General features: G+C 33.9%; 2 protein-coding genes across 2 annotated transcripts; one reads left to right on the forward strand and one right to left on the reverse strand.

Annotated features, from left to right (window-relative positions):
* The first annotated feature begins 1,680 nt into the window (after nt 1–1,680).
* LOC115972404 (phospho-2-dehydro-3-deoxyheptonate aldolase 2, chloroplastic-like) lies at nt 1,681–5,896 on the forward strand. Its single transcript, XM_031092685.1, has 5 exons — nt 1,681–2,295; nt 3,113–3,390; nt 3,662–3,938; nt 4,718–4,963; nt 5,243–5,896. The coding sequence occupies exons 1-5, from the start codon at nt 1,810–1,812 to the stop codon at nt 5,498–5,500; spliced, it is 1,545 nt and encodes a 514-aa protein (XP_030948545.1). The 5' UTR covers nt 1,681–1,809; the 3' UTR covers nt 5,501–5,896.
* Nucleotides 5,897–15,300: 9,404 nt separating this feature from the next.
* LOC115972293 (wall-associated receptor kinase 2-like) lies at nt 15,301–21,335 on the reverse strand. Its single transcript, XM_031092517.1, has 3 exons — nt 20,348–21,335; nt 19,835–19,984; nt 15,301–16,639 (listed from the first exon to the last, which is right to left on the reverse strand). Exons 1-3 carry the CDS (start codon nt 21,273–21,275, stop codon nt 15,465–15,467), a joined length of 2,253 nt encoding a protein of 750 aa, XP_030948377.1. The 5' UTR covers nt 21,276–21,335; the 3' UTR covers nt 15,301–15,464.
* Between the last annotated feature and the right edge of the window lie 1,196 nt (nt 21,336–22,531).

Consider the following 22,531-nt stretch of genomic DNA (forward strand, 5'->3'; position numbering starts at 1 on the left):
AAAATTAGTGAGCTACGAGGTTTCTCTAGTTGATTATGGTCATCTGATTGAAGAGGCGAAAGCCTTTGCAGGTTCCTTTGTTGGTTCCTCTCGCCTCTGCAGGTTCCTTTGTTGTTTGTAGTTTTTCTCAAATTAAAAGACATGGCAATTCTGCTGCTCATCACATTGCTAAACATGTTAAAAATTTTGAGGTGTAGATGAAAGATGTTCCATCTCACCTACACGCTGTAATCTTAACTGATTTGACTATCTTTTAGTAATAAGATTACAGCCTCCTTCTTTAAAAAAAAAAAAAAAAAATCCATAATAAAGCACGATTTTTAAGCTCAAACTTTTATTATATATTAAAGGGAAATGCTAACGAGTGTCCTTAGAGTATTGGTTAATGTAAGGACGCGCTTGGATCCTTGGCCCAAAGTATGATTGGATTCAAGCCTAATGAGTCCAATACAATGAATTTGTAGAGAGTGAGTTGGTAAACTAGGTTCTAATGAATGGGACAACGGTTAGAATGGAATTTCAAAGATAATTAAACAGAAATGGACTGGAGTTATCTGAGTAAATTTTGTCATTGGCACAATCTGAGGAGGTATGTTCTAGTATATATTGATTGGAAATGGTTACGGATATGATTCAAGCTGTTACAGTGTTTTCTCTTACAAACTTCTGATCTCCTCTTCATAAAGGATCTCTTCCATTATATAGTTCTCTTTAGACGATCTTGGCCTTTCACTTGTAGTCCATCCAAGTTTCTACTTGAGTGCTTGTCCCATTAGACACTCTCTCAGGCCCTTTGTGCGTTGGGTAGCCAACGCAGCATTATTCAGGAGTCTTCTCCATATTAATGCAGCCAGAAAGTTAGCTGCAAAACATTCAATGTGTGGTAGCAGCTTTTTCCTTAGATATTTTAGGACTCTTCCTTGTCTTTTTTTTCTGCAATGCTTACTCGTGTCAACAGAATTTCCTAGAACATTCCTCCGGACGGCAGACCACCTCTACAGACCTCGGCTTGGGCTGGTCAAGGAGGCATTCATCCTCGGCCCAACCTCCTGGGCCATTATGGTCAAAGTTGACTTTTTCATTTACTAACATGGGTTCCTTTGACAATGTTTACCCTTCTCGGGCGAACCCTTATCCTCGGTTTGGACCTCAGGCCCAATATAAACATAGATAATGAATTCTTGGGCCCAATACCCCTACAGTTAATAATCCATTTTAGGAAGATTTTGACATTACTTTTATGAAAAATGAAAAAAGTTGTCAAAACATTAATTGTTTTTTTTTCCTCATAAAAACTCTCTTTAATTGAATTGTTAACCAATACCCTAAAGACAGTTGTTAGCAAATTTTATCATTTTTTTTCTAATATTGTTATTATATTTTATTTTTTATCAACTTTTTTTGTTTTTGTATTTTTTGTTTTTTTTGTTTCTGTTTTTTTTTTTGTTTTTTTTTGTTTCTATAAGTAATTTAAATATGAGTAATGCTAACAAGTGAAATGATAACGAATACTCTTAAAATATTGATTAACAATTCAATTAAAGAAAACTTTTATAAAAAATATTATTATTTTGATAATTTTTTTATTTTTCATAAAAATTATGTCAAGACTTTCTTAAAATAGATTATTAATCGATTACGTCCTTTCTATCACTCGATAGCATTTCCAAAGCAATATCGATAAGAAGTTAAGAACAAAGGTGTTGTTTGTATCCCAAAATAGCGCGCGACTCATTCCACACTCCGCACACAAACGCAGCTACATTCCAATCCATCCTCGTCTCTCATCTCTGACTCAAAAAGAAAAAGATGTCTCTGACTCACATTCTCAGAGGCTCTGTTTCTATAACCCCACTTCTCTCTCATTCTCACACCACTACTCCCACCACCAAACCCCACTTCCTCCACGTCACCACTCCAAAACCCACCACCACCACCACCACCACCACCATACCTTCTGTGTCAGTCTCTGACATTTCTTCCTCAGAAAGCTGGGCCCCACACTCATGGACGTCCAAGAAGGCCCTCCAGCTCCCGGACTACCCGGACCCGGAAGAGCTCCGGTTGGTCCTCAATACCCTCGAGTCCTTCCCTCCCATCGTGTTCGCCGGCGAGGCCCGCAACCTCGAGGAGCGGCTGGCTCAGGCCGCATTGGGTGAGGCCTTTTTGCTTCAAGGTGGTGACTGTGCCGAGAGCTTCAAGGAGTTCAGTGCCGATAACATCAGAGACACTTTCCGGGTTTTGTTGCAAATGGGTATCGTCCTCACCTACGGGGCACAAATACCTGTCATTAAGGTTCGGTCCGGTTCTCTCTCTCTGTCTTTCGTTTCTTTTTTGGGTTTTTTCGTTAGATGATTTGGGTGGGTCTTTTGTTGTTACTTGCATGCTTTAAAATTTTGGGAATTCGAGTGTGTATTTGTTGTGTGCCGAGGATTAGGAATGCGTTTTGTTCGTTCTTTTGAGTGCTAGATGCTTCATAATTGGGAATTTTGAAAGATGGATATGTGGGTCTGAGTTGCTTAATGCATGTTTGTTTAGTTTTTATTTTAACATATAAAGCGTGTGTTTGAAAAAAGTTTTGCTTTTTGTCTCAGTTTTTTTTTTGGCAAACACTCTATCTTTTAGCCTTTTTGATTCTTATGGATATGGCGTCCTTACCACTTGCCAGGTTTTGGCCACGGTTTAATACACTATCCTTAACTTATTTCATGTATAAATTAATACATTTTCCTCATGAGTTGCTAACAACTTTTTTATTAGTGCCTGACCATGTAGTTCTCCCTTGATTGTTTACCAAACTAGTAATTTGGGTTCTCGTTAATATGTAATGATTTGTGGTTAATTTTATTATACAAAGTCAACTCTTAGTTCTAATATTTTTTTCCATGATCTTTTGTGTGTGCACCTTGCTTACATGTAGTTGACAAACTCCAGATTTGGGATTGAGTGATCAAATTCTGACTGAAAGTTGCTGCATTTGTTTAACGTTTAAAGCTTAGTGTACCATAACAAAATGTGCAAAGCCTTGTGTGCTAAAATCACGTATATAATGCCATGTGTAACTACAAGACATTTAAGTGAAATTTGCTTCACTTTGTTTACTTCATGACAGGTAGGAAGGATGGCAGGCCAATTTGCAAAACCTAGGTCAGATGCTTTTGAGATTAAAGATGGTGTGAAGCTCCCTAGTTATCGGGGAGACAATATCAATGGTGATGCTTTTAATGAGAAATCTAGAATACCTGATCCGCAAAGGTTGATCAGAGCATACCTCCAATCTGTTGGCACGCTGAATCTCCTTAGAGCATTTGCCACTGGAGGGTATGCTGCCATGCAGAGAGTCTCACAGTGGAATCTTGATTTTGTGGTTCACAGTGAACAGGGAGACAGGTATTTTATTTATAACACCTCCGGTCCTCCATGCAATGCAATTTTTCTGTTGTGCCTCAATTTCTTATCTATAGTTATTCTGATTATTTTAGTCAATAACCTTATGTTTCAACTCAAGCAGTGGATTTCATAAAAATAGTTATTATTTTGTGGTCTGATACTCTTTATTAGCGAGAGAGTTGCATGAAAATGAATGCTTTGAGTAATCAAATTTACCCAGGTTGGTTTCTTTTTGTATCATACTTACTGAACCTTACTTCGTTGAGGAAAGGTACATGGAACTTGCGCAAAGAGTGGATGAAGCTCTGGGGTTCATGGCTGCTGCTGGGGTTACTGTAAATCATCCCATGATGAACACTGTTGAGTTTTGGACATCTCATGAATGTCTTCATTTACCATATGAGCAAGCCATGACGAGGGTGGATTCAACAACTGGGTGTTATTATGATTGTTCTGCTCACATGCTTTGGGTTGGTGAGAGGACTCGGCAGTTAGATGGAGCACATGTTGAATTCCTCCGGGGTGTATCTAATCCTCTTGGTATAAAGGTAAATGGCAGTTGCACTTATAAGGAGATAAGCATGGCAGTTGTATTCATGAGAATCTACAAAGGCAACCTCAAGTTATATAATTTTAATCTAATAAAAATGTTGCTCCGAAGATATTATTGTCTATAAACTTCAATGGTGAGAACAAGGGGGATTTCCAGGTTAAATCACACACTACTCAAATTATTAGAAATAATGCTTAACTTTAGATCTATGTAAAAGTCATAAAACCCCTGTTTTACTTGATTTACTTGATAATTTAATGTGTATAAGTATGACGTGTGTCCAAAAGATTTAAGGAGACTAACTGTCTCATGTCTTTTGTGTGTGATACTCTGAGCTATTCTTTGGATTCTTATTATGGACATTGGTGCATGTCATTGATCTTTTTGTGAAGAATCTTGGTAAGTTTAAGGTTTTCTTGTATAGGGGGTCTTGAAGTGATTGAGTGGGCTCAGTTGCTTTCACTCAAATGGTGCTCAAGATTTATGTACTTCGAGGTTTTAGGCCCTGTTTGGTACACCCACTTAAACACATGTTTTCAGTTTTTTAACAACATTACACTTATTTCCATAGACTTTTTCATCTACACGTATTTCCTCACATGTTTTCAAACACATGTTTTCAGTTTTTTAGTGCATGTACCAAACACCTCCTTAATTGTTGAAAAGTCAATTATTAAGTTCTCTGTAATTTCACACATGAGATTAAAATTTCAACGATAATATTTTTCTACATTCTCTTCTCTGGGTTGTTGATGTCTGGACTTGGTCATGCAGGTGAGTGACAAAATGGATCCAAAGGAGCTTGTGAAATTGTGTGAAACTCTCAACCCTCACAACAAACCTGGAAGGCTGACAATAATAACTCGAATGGGGGCAGATAATATGCGGGTAAAGCTTCCCCATCTGATTAAAGCTGTGCGCCAGGCTGGGCTTATTGTCACTTGGGTTAGTGATCCCATGCATGGGAACACAATAAAGGCTCCTTCTGGTCTCAAGACACGACCGTTCGATAGTATCAGGGTAAGAACTCAACAATTCTCAGCTTCTGGACCCAGGTTACACCTTCAGAATACCCCAGAAGGGAGTTTTGCTCTACTTCCCTCAATCTTCACTTTACGATTGAAAATGGAACAATCATTCACTAGCAGCATAAGTGCATGATCCTTACTTTAACTGCTTCCTCTCCCAGACTCTATCTTAGTCGAAATCTATTGACCTTTTCTTCTTTGAATTCTACCCTTCTAATTTCTTTTCACAAAGGCATTGCTTGTCTGTAATGATACTTCTCTTTTGTCTCAGGCTGAGTTGAGGGCTTTCTTTGATGTTCATGCACAAGAAGGAAGCCATCCTGGGGGAGTTCATTTGGAGATGACTGGGCAGAATGTGACGGAGTGCATTGGAGGGTCGAAGGCAGTGACCTTTGAAGAATTGAATTCCCGCTATCACACACACTGTGACCCCAGGCTGAATGCTTCACAGTCACTTGAATTGGCATTTGCCATAGCTGAGAGGCTGAGGAAGAAAAGGTTAAAACCTGCTAACAACTTTCAAAGGTAATGGTCCTATGAAGTGAGATATTTTGAGGTTTTGATCTTTTGCTCTTGGAAGTTCTCAATCAATTTATTTAGGGTCTTATATATATATATATATATATAAAAGAGTGTAGACACTTTTTTTTTGCTACCATAAAATTCTTATGCTTAAATGGAGGCCCTTGGCTTGTTAATTATATTTCTTTATAAATCATGCTTGTCATAGTTGGACCTCTGTGTGTGTGTGTGTGTGCGCGCGCGGGCTCATGCATGACTGGTGCTTTGGAACATTCTAGTTTGTGATGATGTTACAAATTTAATGGCTACATCATGCCCTTTACAATATGAGATTATGATGTCTCAAATTTCTTGTATTTGATGTGCTTTTCATGTTAGGTATAATGGATGTAAAATTTTGCTACCTTGGTGTGATTTCCATGCAACTTCTGAATATTTATCAAGCTAGAAGATTTTCTATAGTTTTTGGGCAGGTTGTTTTCATTGTCTAACCTTCGTATGCATAATTTATGTCATGGAGTCTTGACTTTAAGTTAGAGGTCATGCCTTGGTGTAATAGTAGGAAGTGCCTTCCACCAAAAGAGGTGAGTTGATCAGTTGATGTCTAGTTCCCCAAAAAATGGGGAAGACCCTTACACCAATTCGTTCCTTCTAGTGGTTGAAGGTACAGGTTGGTGAATCTTGTCCCCTCAAGGGCCTATAATTATTGTTATTTCGCATTTACTTTGAGTTGCACTGAAGTGGAAAAAAGGAGGAGGAATTCAGCTTCGAATTCGCATAGGCTTCCTGGGGGAACCTTAAATGGACCACGTCAGCGATTAGAATGTTGGTTTGGGCCCTTTGTCTTGTTCGATCTTGTCATTTTCCATTGGGGGTGAGAACTGAGAAGAGCTTGGTTTTAGGCTAGGTCCATGAGCATCTGTTCGAATGGTGAAGGCCTAATGGGTCCTCTTAATTTCGAGGTTGGACAGCTGTTTTTATAATAGAAAAGGGAAACATGGGTTAACCTCCTCAAGTGATCACAAAGCATGCATCTTTATACGCTACAAACTAAAATCATTCTACGTTTGTTGTCATCCCAAAAGAATCCAAACTATATAAATAATCACTCAACCTAATAGATCTTGTGGTTATTGGGCCAAGAGTTCTGTAATTTAACTAGCATTTTCTGGTATCTTCAATAGAGACATCTAAGTGGCATTTTTTGGTGTCTTACGTCTAAGTTCAAACTTCTCGTTCCAAAACTATTTAATTATCCCAAAAAAAAAGAAAAGAAAAGTCCGGTGGTTGTTGCTTATTGGAACAATTAGCTGCTTGAAGCCTTGAACAAAGAACCAAAAGCAAACCTGAAAATGCTATTTATATATTTTTAATGGTTTTATCAAATAATAGTGGGCCACTGGCTTTATGCAAAATAGAAATAGGAAAAAAAATGCAAAAATAGAAACAGAAAAAAATAGAACAAACAATTACTTAGTGAACACAAAAATTTACATGAGTTGGTTCTTAGTCTAAGGCTTGCATCCAAGGTAGGGTTTGCGCAGGTCAAATTTACATGAGTTGGTTCTTAGTCTAAGGCTTGCATCCAAGGTAGGGTTTGTGCAGGTCAGGTTGCGCACGTGGAGGGCAATATTTTTAACCAACCCGGAAAATTTCAATCTGTTGCTAACTCACCAATCTATTAAATCGGTGGGTCAGTCAAAAATCTTAATGGTTTCAACTTGGTGGATTGAGTGAGTTGGGTGGGTTAACAAATTCAATTAAATAAATGAAATTATTTCAATTCAATTAGATAGTTTTTTGCTCTCACAAATAAGAAAAGAAAAGAAAAATTGCAATTTTTATTAAATATAATTACAAATGCTACATTTTTTTTTTATTAGAATGGTTGAAAAACTTATCCCACTAAAAAGAAAAATATCTTAAAATCTAAAATTAGACATGTACATGGAGTAGGAATAATAACAAAAACTTAGAGAGAGCGGCTGGAGTTATTAAGAAAGAGAAATGTGAAAAATAAAAAATAAAAAGAAAGAGTGAGAGATGAGAGATGAGAAAAATAAAGCAAGTGAATATGTGAGGGAGAGTTTTGCAATATAACAAAATGTGTGTATATATATATATATATATATATATATATATATGCTATGCAACCGCTATTCAACCCAATATGCTGAATTATCTATCTAATCCACCTAACTCGACTCGCCTCACTTAATAGACCTGCATGTATTGGATTGGGTTGATTCTAGTTTTTGTTATGAGGTGTGTTATGCTCCTTTAAAGGATTATGAGTATGTCTCCTCCTATATTGATTATTCTTACCACGTCTACAGCCTTGACTTTTATTTTCTCCATTTCTTTCAAATAATATTCCATTCACTTCAAGGAATGGTGTGAAGCTAGTCAGGCGAGATTGGTGATTTCTCAATAAAAGCTTATTATTTTGTTCAGCCACTAAAAGACATGATATAAATTTAGAATACTTCTGGAACTTACACTCTCATTATTGCTATTGCAAGAGCACAAACAAGACATGAAATGTAATAAACGTTTTTCTAACATGTCTTCATCAGTATTTTTCACCACATAATTTCAATTGTGAGCTGATTTTTAATAGTGTTGAGTTATACTCACTCGCATTTTTGAAATCTTGCAACCTTAGATTCAACCAGTCATAATGAGTTATTGGGAGGATTACAGTTGTATGGTGCTTGTATCTCTCCCTTAGATATTTCTACAGAACTAGGGGATCTTTTACTGTGAGGTACTCAATTTTTAGTTCTTCATGGACATCATGATGAATAAATTAAGATCATTGCATTTGCCCGATCCTATTGGGATGCTTGGTTGTCATCTTTAATGGCATCTTTGAGGGTCATTGCATCCAACTGGATCTTAGCATCCAAGAACCATGATAGATAATTCTTGCTCGATATGTCAAGGGCATCGAACTCAAGTTTTGTTAGGTTTGACATGATCTATATATATAACTAAAATGTAGCAGTATTAATAATTAAAATAAATAAGCATTTAGGACATGCCAAATTTAATTAAGCAGTACAATATTTAGTCTATATTATTCAGATGTAAACTCTTATTAGGCGAAAACATCATTTTGGTCCCTACAATTTGGTAGTAGTCAATTTGGTTTCTGCTATTTTCAACTTGCAGTCAATTTGGTTCATATCGTTAAATCACTAACGGAAAACGCCTACGTGGCAACTAAAATAATAACAAAATATTTTTTTATTGACATTAAAAAATGCCACATCAGCATTTGAATTTAAAAAAAAATTAATTTTCAATTTTAAATAAATAAAAATAATAATGAAAACAAAAAAATAAGACGTTAATTCAGATCCATAACAATCTTCAACACGAACAAGAACTTGAACCCAGAAATATAAATCCTAAATCAATCTCCACAAATCAAAACCTAAATCAACCTCCACAACACACCAGTCATCCTTAATCTTTCACACTGCCAAAGAGGAAAAAAAAAAAAAAAAAAAACCATCGTTTTCTATTCATCAAGAGCCACCATCGTGAATCACAAATCAACCCAACATCCATCCATTCACCAAATCAAAATACATCAAAATCACATTGCTACATTCCACAGTTCGGAAAATTCCAAGGATGACTCAAAGCTATTTGCAACTCCCTAAAATCGCAAGAGTTCAAAAAAACAAATCCAAGGTAACTCTATTTGAGCTACCTAAGGGAACAGTGGGAGCCGATTCACATAGCGCCAAGGACAAAAAAAAAAGGGGGTGGGGGGGGGGGGGGGGGGGGTTTGTTGAGGTTGATTTGGAGGAATTGATTTTGCTTTGAATTTTCTAGGTTCAACCGTTGTAGTAATAGCCTGGGGTACCACTACAAAGGTTAGACCCTTTTGTAGTAGTACTCTGGTTTTGTAATGTATTATAAATCTGTTTAAAAAACTTTGTATATTACTTTTGACTTTCGTGTTTGTGTTCTAATAAGTATTAATGTTTTCTAAAAAAAAAAAATATATATATATATATATATAGGGATGTTTATCCTAAATTGGTTGTGTGTGTTAGAGTTTCAGTTTCAATCCTTAGAATGTTTCAAAATGTATATTATGTTCCTATAAAAAAAAATGTATATTATGTTTTATAGTATTAGATTTGCAAAATTGAATTGTTTTTATTTGACAATAACGCTCCGTTTGTTTTGAAGTAAAATATTTTCAGGAAAATATTTTACACATTTTACTATGTTTGTGTTTGATGAAAAATATGGTTAATTGTAAAATATTTTCTAGTCAAAGTGTAAAATCAGGCCAACCAATTGTAAAATATTTTACAAAAGTCACTCACATGTCTTTTCCTACTGTCTCGATATAGTGTCCTTTCTTAATATTAGAGCATAGTTTATCTTCCACAAACCAGACCACCGGGCATCGATCCACTTCTAGATGCCACTCATCACCGGCCATTAATCCACTTGTCAGTGCCACTCATCATTGACTGCATCTCCACCGCTGTCAACACCACCCATCGATTCACCTCCCTGAGTTTTTTTTTTTTTTTTTCCTCCATTGTCGTCGTTAGCCCCACTATTTCTTGGCCACCTCCATTATCGGCGGTTCATGCTTTTAATCTCAGTTCTTTTTTTTTTTTTTTTCCTTTTACTGCCACATGGCTTTACCAATTTGGGTTTTTGGATGGTTTATGGGTCATGGGTGGCTAGGTTTGTGGGTTGTGGTGGATGGCTGGGATGTTTTGTCGGTCTTGGTGGTAGTTGGGTTGTGGGTTTTTGTGGATAGATAAAATGGTTTGTGGTAGTGACTGTTGTGGGTTGCAGTGGGTGGTTGGCCATTTTTTTTTTTTTAATCTTTTCCCTTTCCAATAGGTGGATTTAAGTGGTCAGTGTGTTGGGTTTAAGCCACTACAGTGGTTGTTTGGGTGGTCGGTGTATTGGTGGTGGGTTGGTTTTTACTTTTTACTGATTTAGTGGTGGTTGCTTGGATTTAATGGGTTGTGAGATTAGGAAACTTTTTTAATTTTACATTTCTTATCATTTTCATGTAGACAATCAAACACTGAAAAATGAAAATATTTTCAATAAAATATTTTACATGTAAAATATTTTATGTTTGAAAAAATTCTACTTTGAAATAGAACATAAATGTAAAAAAGTTAGTATAAAGTCATTGAATTAAGAAGTTTTTAAAACAACCTTATCTTTTAGTTAAATCGGCTTTTCTGAAAAAAGACAAATAGAGAATTAGAAAAGCTAAATGAAAGTTTAGTCAAAATTATCTACCATCTTCCTCTTTCACAATCTCTCAACCTTTAAGAACTATGTCCAATTATTAAAAAAAAAAAACTAAAAAAAAAAAGGCCAAGTTCTTAGCACACATCACTTCCAAAGTTTTAGACTAACTACAAAAAATTTTGTTTGATGTTCTAACTAAAAAAATTTAAATGATACAACTTATCATTTAGCTATACATGATATAAAAAGTAAAGAAGTGAAAAAAAAAAGGGAGAGTGAAGAATTTTCTATCCAATTAATCTGTTGCCAAATAGTTACACAAGTATTAAAAACATAACTTAAGGAGCACAAACTAGTAAATTACTGGGCCACATCCGGTTTGAAAAATTCAGACACCACCAACAAAGACAAATAGACGATCACTCAATTGAGTCAATTCAAAGTTCAAACAAAAATGATAATTCATATCAAAATTTAAAAACTATTAATATTAATATATATTTAACTATCCTCATCGCCTCAACTTTTTTTTTTTTTTTTTTTTTTTTTTTGTGTGTGTGGTTAATAACTCATACATAAAAATATTGCTGCATGATGCATGCATGCATACATTTATTATGAAGTTCATCGCTCATAAAAAATTAAAAAAAAAAAAATACTTTGAATACCCCTTTCATGTGATTAAAGCTTATAAACTATCTCTTGGTTCAATTGACACCATATCGGGTTTAAGTCGTTCCAACTTAATCATTGACTTATAAAAAAAAAAAATTTATCAATTATGTATATAATTTTTCATGTGAAATATTGGAGGAAATTAAAAACCTATCTGCTTGAATAATTAACAAAAATAAAAATATTTAAGTTTTTCTAGATAATCCTTTCTATTAGAGATAGGGATAGCATTTTGGTCTAATTTGTTTTTGGCTTCCTTAACTAATCAATAATTAGACTAGAATAGACTAAGAATAGAAGAAACTGGATAGGTGAGTAAATAATGATTCGAATAGGAAGTGAAATTGATAATGGTGGCGTAGGATTCTTCTACTAATTCTTAGATTTAAATGGATGGTGCTTGTTTACCAATAATCAAGCAAAATCTAAATAGATAATTATATCCAATCTATCTATGCTATTATTTATGTATACAATCATGCTTTTGGATATATGAAATGATGATTTTTCCCTCTTCTAAGATTAAATTATGGGTGCTAAATAGTATGTCTATAATAACCTTTTATTTCAAGAGGCAAAATGAAGATAATCTCTTTTTCTGAATTTGAGTAGAATGTCGTGGTGAAAATGTATTGAAAAAAAATATAGCCAAGATAATATATGAAGGAAAGGAGATAATATATAGCAATAATTTGTCAAGTGATCAGCCACACGCCAACGAACTAGTTGTAATATTATTTGTTCGATAAATATTACATGTAAGTGTGTCATTGATTTTCAAAAAGGTGAAGTAATTGAATTTCATAGGAAATGGGTACGGCTGCACAATTTTCTGTTGAAGGCTGCATAATTAAAGGCCGAAATTTCAAAATTAGCACTCAGGCCAAACCATTCAATTTACAACAAAATCATTCATCCCAATAAATTTTTATATTTCAAATTTGGCTATCATCTAAACATTTGATGTTATCCAAAAAAAAGCTAACTAAATAGATAATTACAGTGTAATAGAATACCAAACAAGGTTATGCTAATGGAATAATACATGTTTGTATCGTATACAAAACATATACAGCGGAAAATTAATGGATCTACTTCATTCGCAATCGATAACATGTACTATGTAAATTTTAGAATATAAGAACACAAGAGTGTACCTTGGTGTGGTGAATTTCAAAAACAAAGATTAGAAGTACTTGAGAACACTTTTAATCTTCACTCTAATCAATATATATATATATATATATATAAAACCGAAGCTTTTGAAGCTTTCACAAATTTCCACATCAGCACAATATTAAAAAAAAAAAAACATAAAAAAAAAAACGCAATAAAAGACACCCTTTCACGATGTCTGCCTCCCGATGCTCTGTCTTTCCCTTTCACAATGCTCTGCCATCTCTTCCCTGCCTTTCTCTTCTACCAGCTCCTCCTCAATCAGACCCACGGCAAACCAACAGCAAAGCATCACATCTAAAAACCCAAAGATTCCTCAATGAAAACCCACCATACCCACAAACCAACAAACCCAAACTCTTTTTTTCCTATTCACAACATGATTCCAATCCCAGCAATTGCTATGCCTCCCTTAATCCCATCAAGCCCAACTCTATATATCATCGTAGAACCCGCTCCCCTACTAAAACTTTTCCCAAGATTGATAAATACTCCTGCGGACAAATCAACAAGAGAAAGGGTGAGCTAAAAGACAAAATCTTGAACACTTACCAGTTATCTCTACAAACCAGCCCCACAACCGCAGTGAACAATAATTCTAAGGAAGAAGAAGATGGAGGGACTGATATATATGGGTATTGCGACCACAGTATAGAGAAAGAGAAGAAAATATTTTTTGAGAAGCAAGAGAGGAAAATATAAAAGAGCAAGGGAAAGGACAAATAAATAACTTACGGTAATGTTTAGCAAAAAAAAAAAAAAACTTACGGTAATCAGACCCCTTTACAAAAATTAGCGGATTAGCCCAACTCTATATTTAAAAATAAAAAATAAAAAGATGGGCTAACCAGCCACTTTTTTTTTTTTTTAGAAAAACCAGCCACTTTAATATATATATATATATATATATATCAGAAGTTTTTGAAACTCTCACAATATTTAAATAGAATTATCATTTTATTTAAATAAAATTATTTTTGTTTAGTTCAAACTTAACAGGGAGTGAAACTCTATCTCTCTAATAAGTCCAACTTAAACTCAAACTCATCATTTTTTATTAAACAAAATTATTTTTGTTTAATCCAAACTTAATAAGGAGTGAAACTTTATCTCTATGACAAGTCTAACTTAAACTCAAACTCAAACATTGATATTATTATTATTATTATTATCTCTCTACTTCACTAATGTGATATTTTATGATAGGGTGCAAACCTATAGCCATGGATTATTCTTTTGAATGTAACCCAATCTTTTTCTTATATTTTTCTATTTTTTAGTCATATATATTTTGTTTTGTTTCAATAATTTCTAAGCAGTGAATTATTTGATTCTTTAATATTTTTTGATCTTTGAAAAGTTTTAATATTTAAATTTTTGAGTTATTTTTTGCTGTATCTGAAATTATCTGACAAATTTTTTATAAGCCATTACACGTTCAAGTAATGGTTTCTTCATCAAATTGTAACACAAATTGAAGTTATACAAAAACGAATCATGTAATGGTGTAGTTTTTTAATCAATTTAAGACTTTATAAAATTATTTTAGCCTACCTTACAAATAGGTAGGTTCCCGTGCATAGCACGGGTTAGCGACTAGTTCCACTAATGCCCAAGAAGTGTGGTTTCCCAATCAGTTTATATGAATGTGTTCAAGAAAGAATTAGAGAGTGCCCAACACTCACATATAAACCATTTCATTCTCTTTTAAAATTCTGTATGTTTCTCTCCTTATAACTGATTATCTAATTGGGCTAGCCTTTTGAGCCTTTCCAATTGGGTTTTAGTATGTGGCTTGGAATAAGACCAAAAGGGAACAAATAAAACTCTAACTCCAATGGGCCTTGGGCTTTTTTGTCAACTCTTGACAAGTCCAAAATTACCATTAATTATATTTAATACTACTATATAAATATAATTGCACTTTAGGCCTTGTTAATAAATTATATCCCAAGACTTTATTGTACATGCAACATCTTCATAAAATATTCGTAGTAATATAAAGTCATGAATGTAGACTGCCACTTTGTAGATTACTACATCTTAATCCTTGAGTACTCGGTTTAATCTTTTAAGCTATTCATCATATATTTATGAAATCCAATTTCATAAATATATACTTTAGTAACTCTTTACTAAAGTAGTTAGGCCTAACATTCTGAATAACCAAACCTGTTAAACTTATCTCAAGGGAATATTTTATATCTCCGTTAAGAGATTATGAATTCCATCTCGAGAATATATATTCCATCAACACTAAATGTGGTTGCCCAACATACTGAGGTTTTGAGCGTGACTTTAATCTCACTCCTGATATATCAAAGTAACCTACATTTCATGATCAGGTTCATTATTCTCTCAGGATTAAGAGTTCATATAAATAGAAGTCGTGAGATTTATTATTCATTTGACAGTCATTAAGAGAATAATAAATCTCATAGCAGTCTAGTTTAATATGTTTTAACTCTTAAAACATATCAACTAGAAGTCTCCACTTTTATGATCAAGACAAATCATCTTAGTTGATATGTTATAGTCTTCGCAGATGAAATGCCCAATTTCATCACAGACTACGAACTAAAATTTTGAGTTTACAAAGAACTTGTGATTTATATGTTCTGTGACTTTTCACATAAATTACATACTATACATCTTATGGACTATATGATAATGTCTAAATATTTATGTTACCATTATTTTAGATAATAATAAAACAATTTTATTAATCACAATATTAAGTCATACATAATGTCATACATAATATTATACATAGCATCATATAATAGGATTTAAGAGCACTAATCCTAACATCTGCTACATACAACAATATTACCTAAATATCAACACCATATAGGGTACTTGAGATTGTTTCATAAATCTATGGATGAGTCAACTTGGTTCAATATTAATGGGGTTTCACTGAGATGGAACTCAGATAATTGGCAGCCCATGTGAGAAGTTGCATTCTCAAACTCCAAACCATGGAATGGTAAGTCACTAGTTAAGCTCTCTGTATCTTCACTGTTATACTGAACCAACAAGCTTTCATGGGACACTCTCATTAGCTTAGCAAGAACCTCTGCCACTTCCATCATTGGTGGTCTTTTTTCCCCACAACTATTAAGACAATTCACTATCAGTTTAGCAACTTCCAATATTTGCTCCCTTTCAATTCTATCAATGGCCTCAACATTCAAAATTTGTAATAGATTTTCGTTTTGTAATGAAGAGACGAAATATTGAATGAGGTTACTCCTTTCTCCAAACCTAGTAAAAGTGCACGGGTTCTGTCCTGTTAAGAGCTCTACGAGGAGAACTCCGAAACTATATACATCACTTTTTGCGGTTAAATTACCTGTTGTAAGATATTCAGGGTCCAGGTAACCGAGAGTTCCTTGCACGGCTATAGCTAGTCCATTTTGACCTAATGGAATGAGAACTGAAGCTCCAAAATCAGATACTTTTGCTGTATGGTGATCATCTAAGAGTATGTTACTAGACTTTACATCTCTATGAATGATTGGTGGGTCTGCTGAAGAATGCAAGTAATTTAGGGCGGATGCTGTCTCTTCAGCTATTCTTAGACAATTCTTCCATGACCTTAAGAAACTTGACTTAGTCTTATGGATATGTTCAAAGAGTGTTCCGTTTGATATGAATTCATAAACAAGCAATGGAATGTCAGTGTGTAGGCATAAACCTAAGAGCTTGACGACATTCTTGTGATTGACTTGGGAAATAATACAAATTTCATGTTGAAATTGTTGGTTAAGATCTGTCTTGTCCAAGCCCCTAGGCTTCTTGACGGCTATGTGGGTATCATCAGCTAATACCCCTCTGTAAACTGATCCAAAACCGCCTTGACCGAGAAGATGGCCATAGTTATTGGTGACTTTTATTAGCTCTTCCTCTTTAAATATCCTTACCCTTTGGTTCTGCAGCACTAAACCACCATGTTTTATGAAGTTTTTTTCTTGTCTCCTCCTTTTATAGAGAATGAAGATTAGGAGAATGCTAATCACAAACGAAATGATTGCTCCTAGAACTGTATGCAAAAAAAAATGGCAAAAAAAAAAAAAAATGAGAATAGTTTAATGACCAACAATAATGATGAGGAAATTGATAACAACATTTTTATTCCATCTTTTTGGGTACAACATGGTTTTCAAACCCGAACCAAACTGGCCTGTTCGACTGAGTTAATTGTGAACCAATCATGAAACCGATTTTTAATGAGTGTGAACTGGCTATTTGAACAATTTGAGAGAACCCCTTGAACCGCAGTCCAACCCGAAAAGTTGTTTGAACTATGAGTCGGTTCAACCGGGTCAAAGAGCTGACTTTATTTTAAAAAATAGAGAAAACCTGAGATTTGACACTCAATTAAGAACAAAGACCAACATTGTAACCATCAGACCACTTGCTCCCCTTGTGTTCAACTATAATCTATTATTATATTTATTGTATAATTACATGATTTATAATTTCTCAACATATTATATTACCTCTCTCTCAATTTATTAAATATTACTAAATTTGTTTTCTTTGATAAATTTACTTGTGATTTAATAATAATTCTCATTGGCATGGGGATTTACTAAATTAATTAAAAATGATTTTTTTTTTAATTTAATCAGAATGATTTATACTTGAAGGATAATTATACAAGTTTATTTTCATGCTTATTTATGTTGTATTATTTTTTATTAACCATATAATATCATGAAAATTTATTTGAAAGTTTTTCTTTTCAAATTTTTATAGATAGTTTTAGTCAATCTTGCTAATATTTACAAATTTGATATAATTATTTTATGTTAATTAATTACTAAATTAATTATGACATAATCACGGTTTGACCTCGATCGGACCTTGGTCCAACCTTAAAAACTTTGAACTTCTCCCTTTTGCCGGTTCTTTGAACGATCTAGGTCTAAAAACTAGGGATGGCAATGGGGCGGGGTGGGGCCGAAGGATGAGATCTTCGCCCCCGCCCCGCATGGATTTTTCTTGCCCCATCCCCGCCCCGCATGATGGGGAAAATTTCTTGCCCCATCCCCGCCCCTTAAGGCCCCACGAAGACCCGCGAAGTCCCACCCTACACCGTAAAACTTTATTTCTTGTTAATTTTTCCTACAACTATTACCATTTTTTCAAATAAAATGACATGTTTCAATAATAAAAATATACTTGAAATTATAAATAAATTTATCCTATCAAATTAAACTAATTTTTAGCAAAAACTAAATAATATTATCTAAATGTTTAACAAGACAATATCACAACAAAAATCTCATAACATGATAAAATAAAATTTTAACAAGTTTAAAGAAACAGTGTTGTTAAGTAGCCAAATGCCCACACAAAATTACAAAAACAATTACACAGACACATATTTAGAGCCACAGACCCGTAATTCATTAAAAAAAATTATATTATGTACATGATGAAAAGTAAGTTGAGAAAGACCGTATGAATCATGAATGAAATCATCAATTCAATAGTATATAAATTTGTTTCCAATAAAGACAAAAAAAAGAAGAAGTTAAAATTGGTACCTTATTTCCAACTTTGCTAGAGAGAAAAAAGAGGTAGAGCCACGTTAGGTAGAATAAAATAAGTTGATGATATTTTTGTTTAAATAGTAGGGTTTTAGGATATAATAAAATTACAATTTAACCCTTATTAATGCGGGGCGGGGTGGGGATGGGGCGGGGCGGGGTGGGTCTAAAAAGTGTAAACCCATCCCCGCCCCGCCCCGTGGTGTGGGTCTAAAATCTCGCCCCATCCCCGCCCCACCACCTTTGCGGGGTGGGGAAAACCCGCACGGGATGAAGCAGGGAGGGGCGGGTCAAGCGGGGCGGGGAAAAATTGCCATCCCTACTAAAAACCATGGGGTATAGCTCATGATTTCTTAGTAATTAAATTGCCAAATATTTGAATTTGTTATGAGCACAATATTTTTTAATAATTGATTACATGGTATGTAATATTTTGGCTGTTATGCAAGAAAAAAAAAGTATATTGCAATGAAACTTTTTGTTGCAATAAACTCAAAATTTTTGCAATAAACTCTTGTTGTAACAAAAACATTATTGCAATAAAATCTTAGGCAATAGGTTATTTTTCGTTGTGATAACGTTTTGTTGCAATAAAATCTTATTGCAACAAAAACATTTCATTGCACACTATTGCAATAAAGATTGAGAAAATAGGTTATTGTGACTGAAAATTTATGTGCAACAATGTTTTGTTGCAACAAAATATTTTTGTTATTATTAGAATTTATTTATTACAACAAAATTTTGTGTTGCAATGATTTTTTTGGTTGCCATAAATTATTACAACAATATTACACAGATGCAATAAATTGTTGTAGTAGTTTTGTGGTTAGGGGCGGACTTAGGATTTCAAGCTAGGGGGGTCAAAGTATACAGAAAAAAAAAAAAAAAAATACATCCATATAGCATTAACAAACTATCAATCAAGATAAATATATAAAATCATTGTTTCTTAATAGATTAAGATGCAATTATCTACCAATAACAACAACAAAAAAAACCACTAAATAATATTATTTCTTAAGAGCATTAGCTATTGCAAAAAAAAAATATATATATATATATATTTTTTCACAAACCAGAAATTATTTTTTCTACTTTAATATAGCATTTGATATGTCTGTACAGTAATATTTTTGGTATTTGGTGTTCTAAATACTAAATATTTAGCATTTAGAACACTTAATGTTAATATTCTAATACTAGGTTGACTATGATTTTTTATTTTTTATTTTAAATTTTTGAGTTGAATAGTTGTTAATTGGGTTAGGCTAATTAAAAGGAAAGTAATCCAAATTTTTGAAAGATGGAAACGCAACTCTAGAAATAAAAAAATATAACCAATAATTTTTTTTTCTTTGGGCCAGGGGCCCGGGCCCCCTTGGGCAATCTCTGTAAAATTGTGGCAGTGGACCTTTTTTTCTTGTAGTGGGGAAACATCATTTTCTCATAGTACTATTATTGATTGTAAAATATGTTAAGATAACTTTGTTAGAGCCATCTAGAATGTCATAGAAAGAAATATGGTCAACGCCTTTTTACTTTTCTTCCTATTATTTCCCTTTTCCTTTACGTTTTTCTTTCTCTTATTTTTACTCGAGTCTTTTCTTTTAATTTCTAGCTAAGCCACTTACTCAAGATGCATGAAATTTTTTTAATCATGGAAAAGTAAATAATACCTGTGACAATTACGATAAGACGAACTCCACGACAAGCAACTTTACCGTCACCACGCATAACAAGTGGGCAGATGCATGTGTAATTTCCTGGTGTATTTTTGCAAGTACCTTCACATGGGTAGGTGCTTGGATCTTCGCACTCATTTATATCTATGAAATAATAAGGACTACAGTTACAAACTAATCATTAGGGAAAAGAGATATAAAAAATTAAAATGATTGTCATAAGTCTGTGCCCATAGTATAATTAACTATAGTGAATCTTTTGTGATATATTTGGATCCTCCCGAGTTCTAATAGCGTTGTAAGCTAATTATTAGCAGATTCTTAGGGGTTTAGTTATTCCATACTAGTTAGTACCTAATTCCTCCTTAATTTAAGTTTCCTCCTCATAGGAAGAAAAAAAAAAAAATAGTAACAATAACAAAAATCATTCTACCAAAAAAAAAAACAATAACAAAAATCAACAATTGATTAAGTTTAACAATAAATGAAAGCAATTGATTAATTCACCTTGGCAGCCCTGGCGGAGGTAGGGGTTTCCGATGTATCCTTCTTGACAAGAGCAACGATATCCGCGGCCATTGTCAGAGTAGGAGCACAAAGTTCCTGTGTCACCGCAGGCGTATCCTGAGGGTCCTTCACTTGCTTCGCACTTTTCCTTTCCCACCACCCAATCAAGCACCACTGGTGGACTAGGATACCGATTATCAATTGATGGGTCAATGTGGAGGTCTATAGTGGACGTATTGAACAAGGTTGGATCCGTTAAGAAGGCATAGACGCATGAAATATTACTCACCGAATTATCGCTTATATTGTTTGAGCTTATTTTTCCAAGAGTAATATTTAATGTCTTGAGGTGCTTAGGAATTTGTGTCTGGCAGCATCCAACACCTGAGCAAGAGCCATCATCAGGAGGACTGCTTTCATTGTAGCTGCACAAGGAGAAACATCCACCCCCAAAACCACCGTTAGCATCATTCATGAAGGCCAAGTTATCGCAACCGAGAGATGTAAACTTGTTTCGGGAGTTGGAGAAGGTCAGTGGCCCATTTAACAGTGTAATTTGCTGATCAAATTGCCACTTGAGCCCTGTTTCATTGTAGCAACGAAATGCTGCATCTATGCCGGTGGTTGCTGTGCTGTTCTCCACCGATATGTTGTACACGAAAATGTTTTCACCTATGTACAGTTTAGGAGGATTGGTGCTACGGTTGCAAACGAGTAGGAAGGACTTGTTCTTTGCACACTTGGGGTCTTCAATCCCGAACGGGTACGGAACAATTATATCTCCACATGTTTCAAGGCAACCAGGATTTGCAACAGAACTTGCTGCTAATGATGCAGTGGCTATGCACGCCCATACAAACAGCACCACCACGAACCATAGAAACCAAGTTATGTGCTGAATTGTTCTGGTTTTCTTTTCCATCATCATCTTTTCTTTTATTATAGATCAGTGCTTCTCTTTAGACCTTGATATCATATTTATTGAAATTGCTTGATGACCCGGCCTCGGCCCCGTCACCATTACTATCAAATACATGTCAAACATTTTAATAATTTTTTATTTATTTATTTTTTGTTTCTAAAATTATGTATTTTGTCGAAGACCATATATCCAAAACATTGAAATGAACCCATAATTAATATTTTTTCTCTTGGAAGGCTTGGGTCTATTAAAAGGGCTCTAAGTCTATCCGCTGGTGCCCCACATTTTATACTAGTTTACTCAACTGAAACTGAAAAGACATGATTTGTTGAAAAATCTTGTGTGAACCCAAGCGGAGCCACTTCAAGAAACTATAACCAATTACCAATTTCTAAGCAGCTTGCCCTCACATTATTCTCCAACCCATATGTGTGGGTCGTTGATTTATCGTTTTACCTAACTCGAAAGAGAAAGTTTCTCTTTTTTTTTTCTTTTTTTTTCTTTTTTTTTTTGAGAGGAGAGAAAGTTTATCTATTTTGTTGAATAGTATGTAGGAACGGACTCAAGATTCAAACTTAGGGAGTCGAAGTTTTTTGTTCAAAAATTAAAAAAAAAATTGGAATATCAATATTAAAGGTTGGCAATGATGCATTACTAGCATTAATTTTTTAATTATTTATTTCTTTTGAAAAAAAAAATCAATAATAAGAATTTATAATCAAAAGTTTTCAAGATTTGACCAAGGTTAGATTGATTATTTATTCTATCCACATTATAAATTTTAAATTTTTTTTAAAATTCTTTTTACATAATTCTATAACTAATAACTTCATAATGATATATATATATATATATATATATATAAAACTAATAACTTCACAAAAAAAAAACTATAGTTAAAAGTTTAAATCCATGTCAAGCATTTCTCTCCCAAAAAAAAAAAAAAAAATTCTATGTCAAGAATTATATTAAAAAACAGCTTAAATAATGGTTAATAAATATCATGCATTAATATTAAGAAAAAAAAAGGTGAAACAATTATTGGTGTTTTGGTAAGGTTGAGATTTTTTTTTTTTTTTAAATTTGCAAGTTTGAAAAAATAGTATAAAAAATAAATAAACAAACAATCACATGATAATAAATGGTAACTTTTTAACTAAGTACTAGGAGCACACGCAGCATAATGGGAGTGTTGAGCCTTGGCCCCTTCTGCACCAAGTAAAATGAGCAAATAAAGTGAAAGGGATAGAGGCTTAGTTGGA

This window comes from Quercus lobata, chromosome 12, assembly GCF_001633185.2.
Source record: "Quercus lobata isolate SW786 chromosome 12, ValleyOak3.0 Primary Assembly, whole genome shotgun sequence".
NCBI lineage: Eukaryota > Viridiplantae > Streptophyta > Magnoliopsida > Fagales > Fagaceae > Quercus > Quercus lobata.

Bases quoted from the DNA above. Each gene is read 5' to 3' on its own strand.
- LOC115972404 (XM_031092685.1), top strand. From the start codon at position 1,810: ATGTCTCTGACTCACATTCTCAGAGGCTCTGTTTCTATAACCCCACTT. The intron at 2,296-3,112 runs GTTCGGTCCGGT...ACTTCATGACAG, and splicing joins CACAAATACCTGTCATTAAG to GTAGGAAGGATGGCAGGCCA. The intron at 3,939-4,717 runs GTAAATGGCAGT...TTGGTCATGCAG, and splicing joins CTAATCCTCTTGGTATAAAG to GTGAGTGACAAAATGGATCC.
- LOC115972293 (XM_031092517.1), bottom strand. From the start codon at position 21,275: ATGATGATGGAAAAGAAAACCAGAACAATTCAGCACATAACTTGGTTT. The intron at 19,985-20,347 runs GTGAATTAATCA...ATTATTTCATAG, and splicing joins CCTCCGCCAGGGCTGCCAAG to ATATAAATGAGTGCGAAGAT. The intron at 16,640-19,834 runs GTATTATTTACT...TTTTGCATACAG, and splicing joins TCTTATCGTAATTGTCACAG to TTCTAGGAGCAATCATTTCG.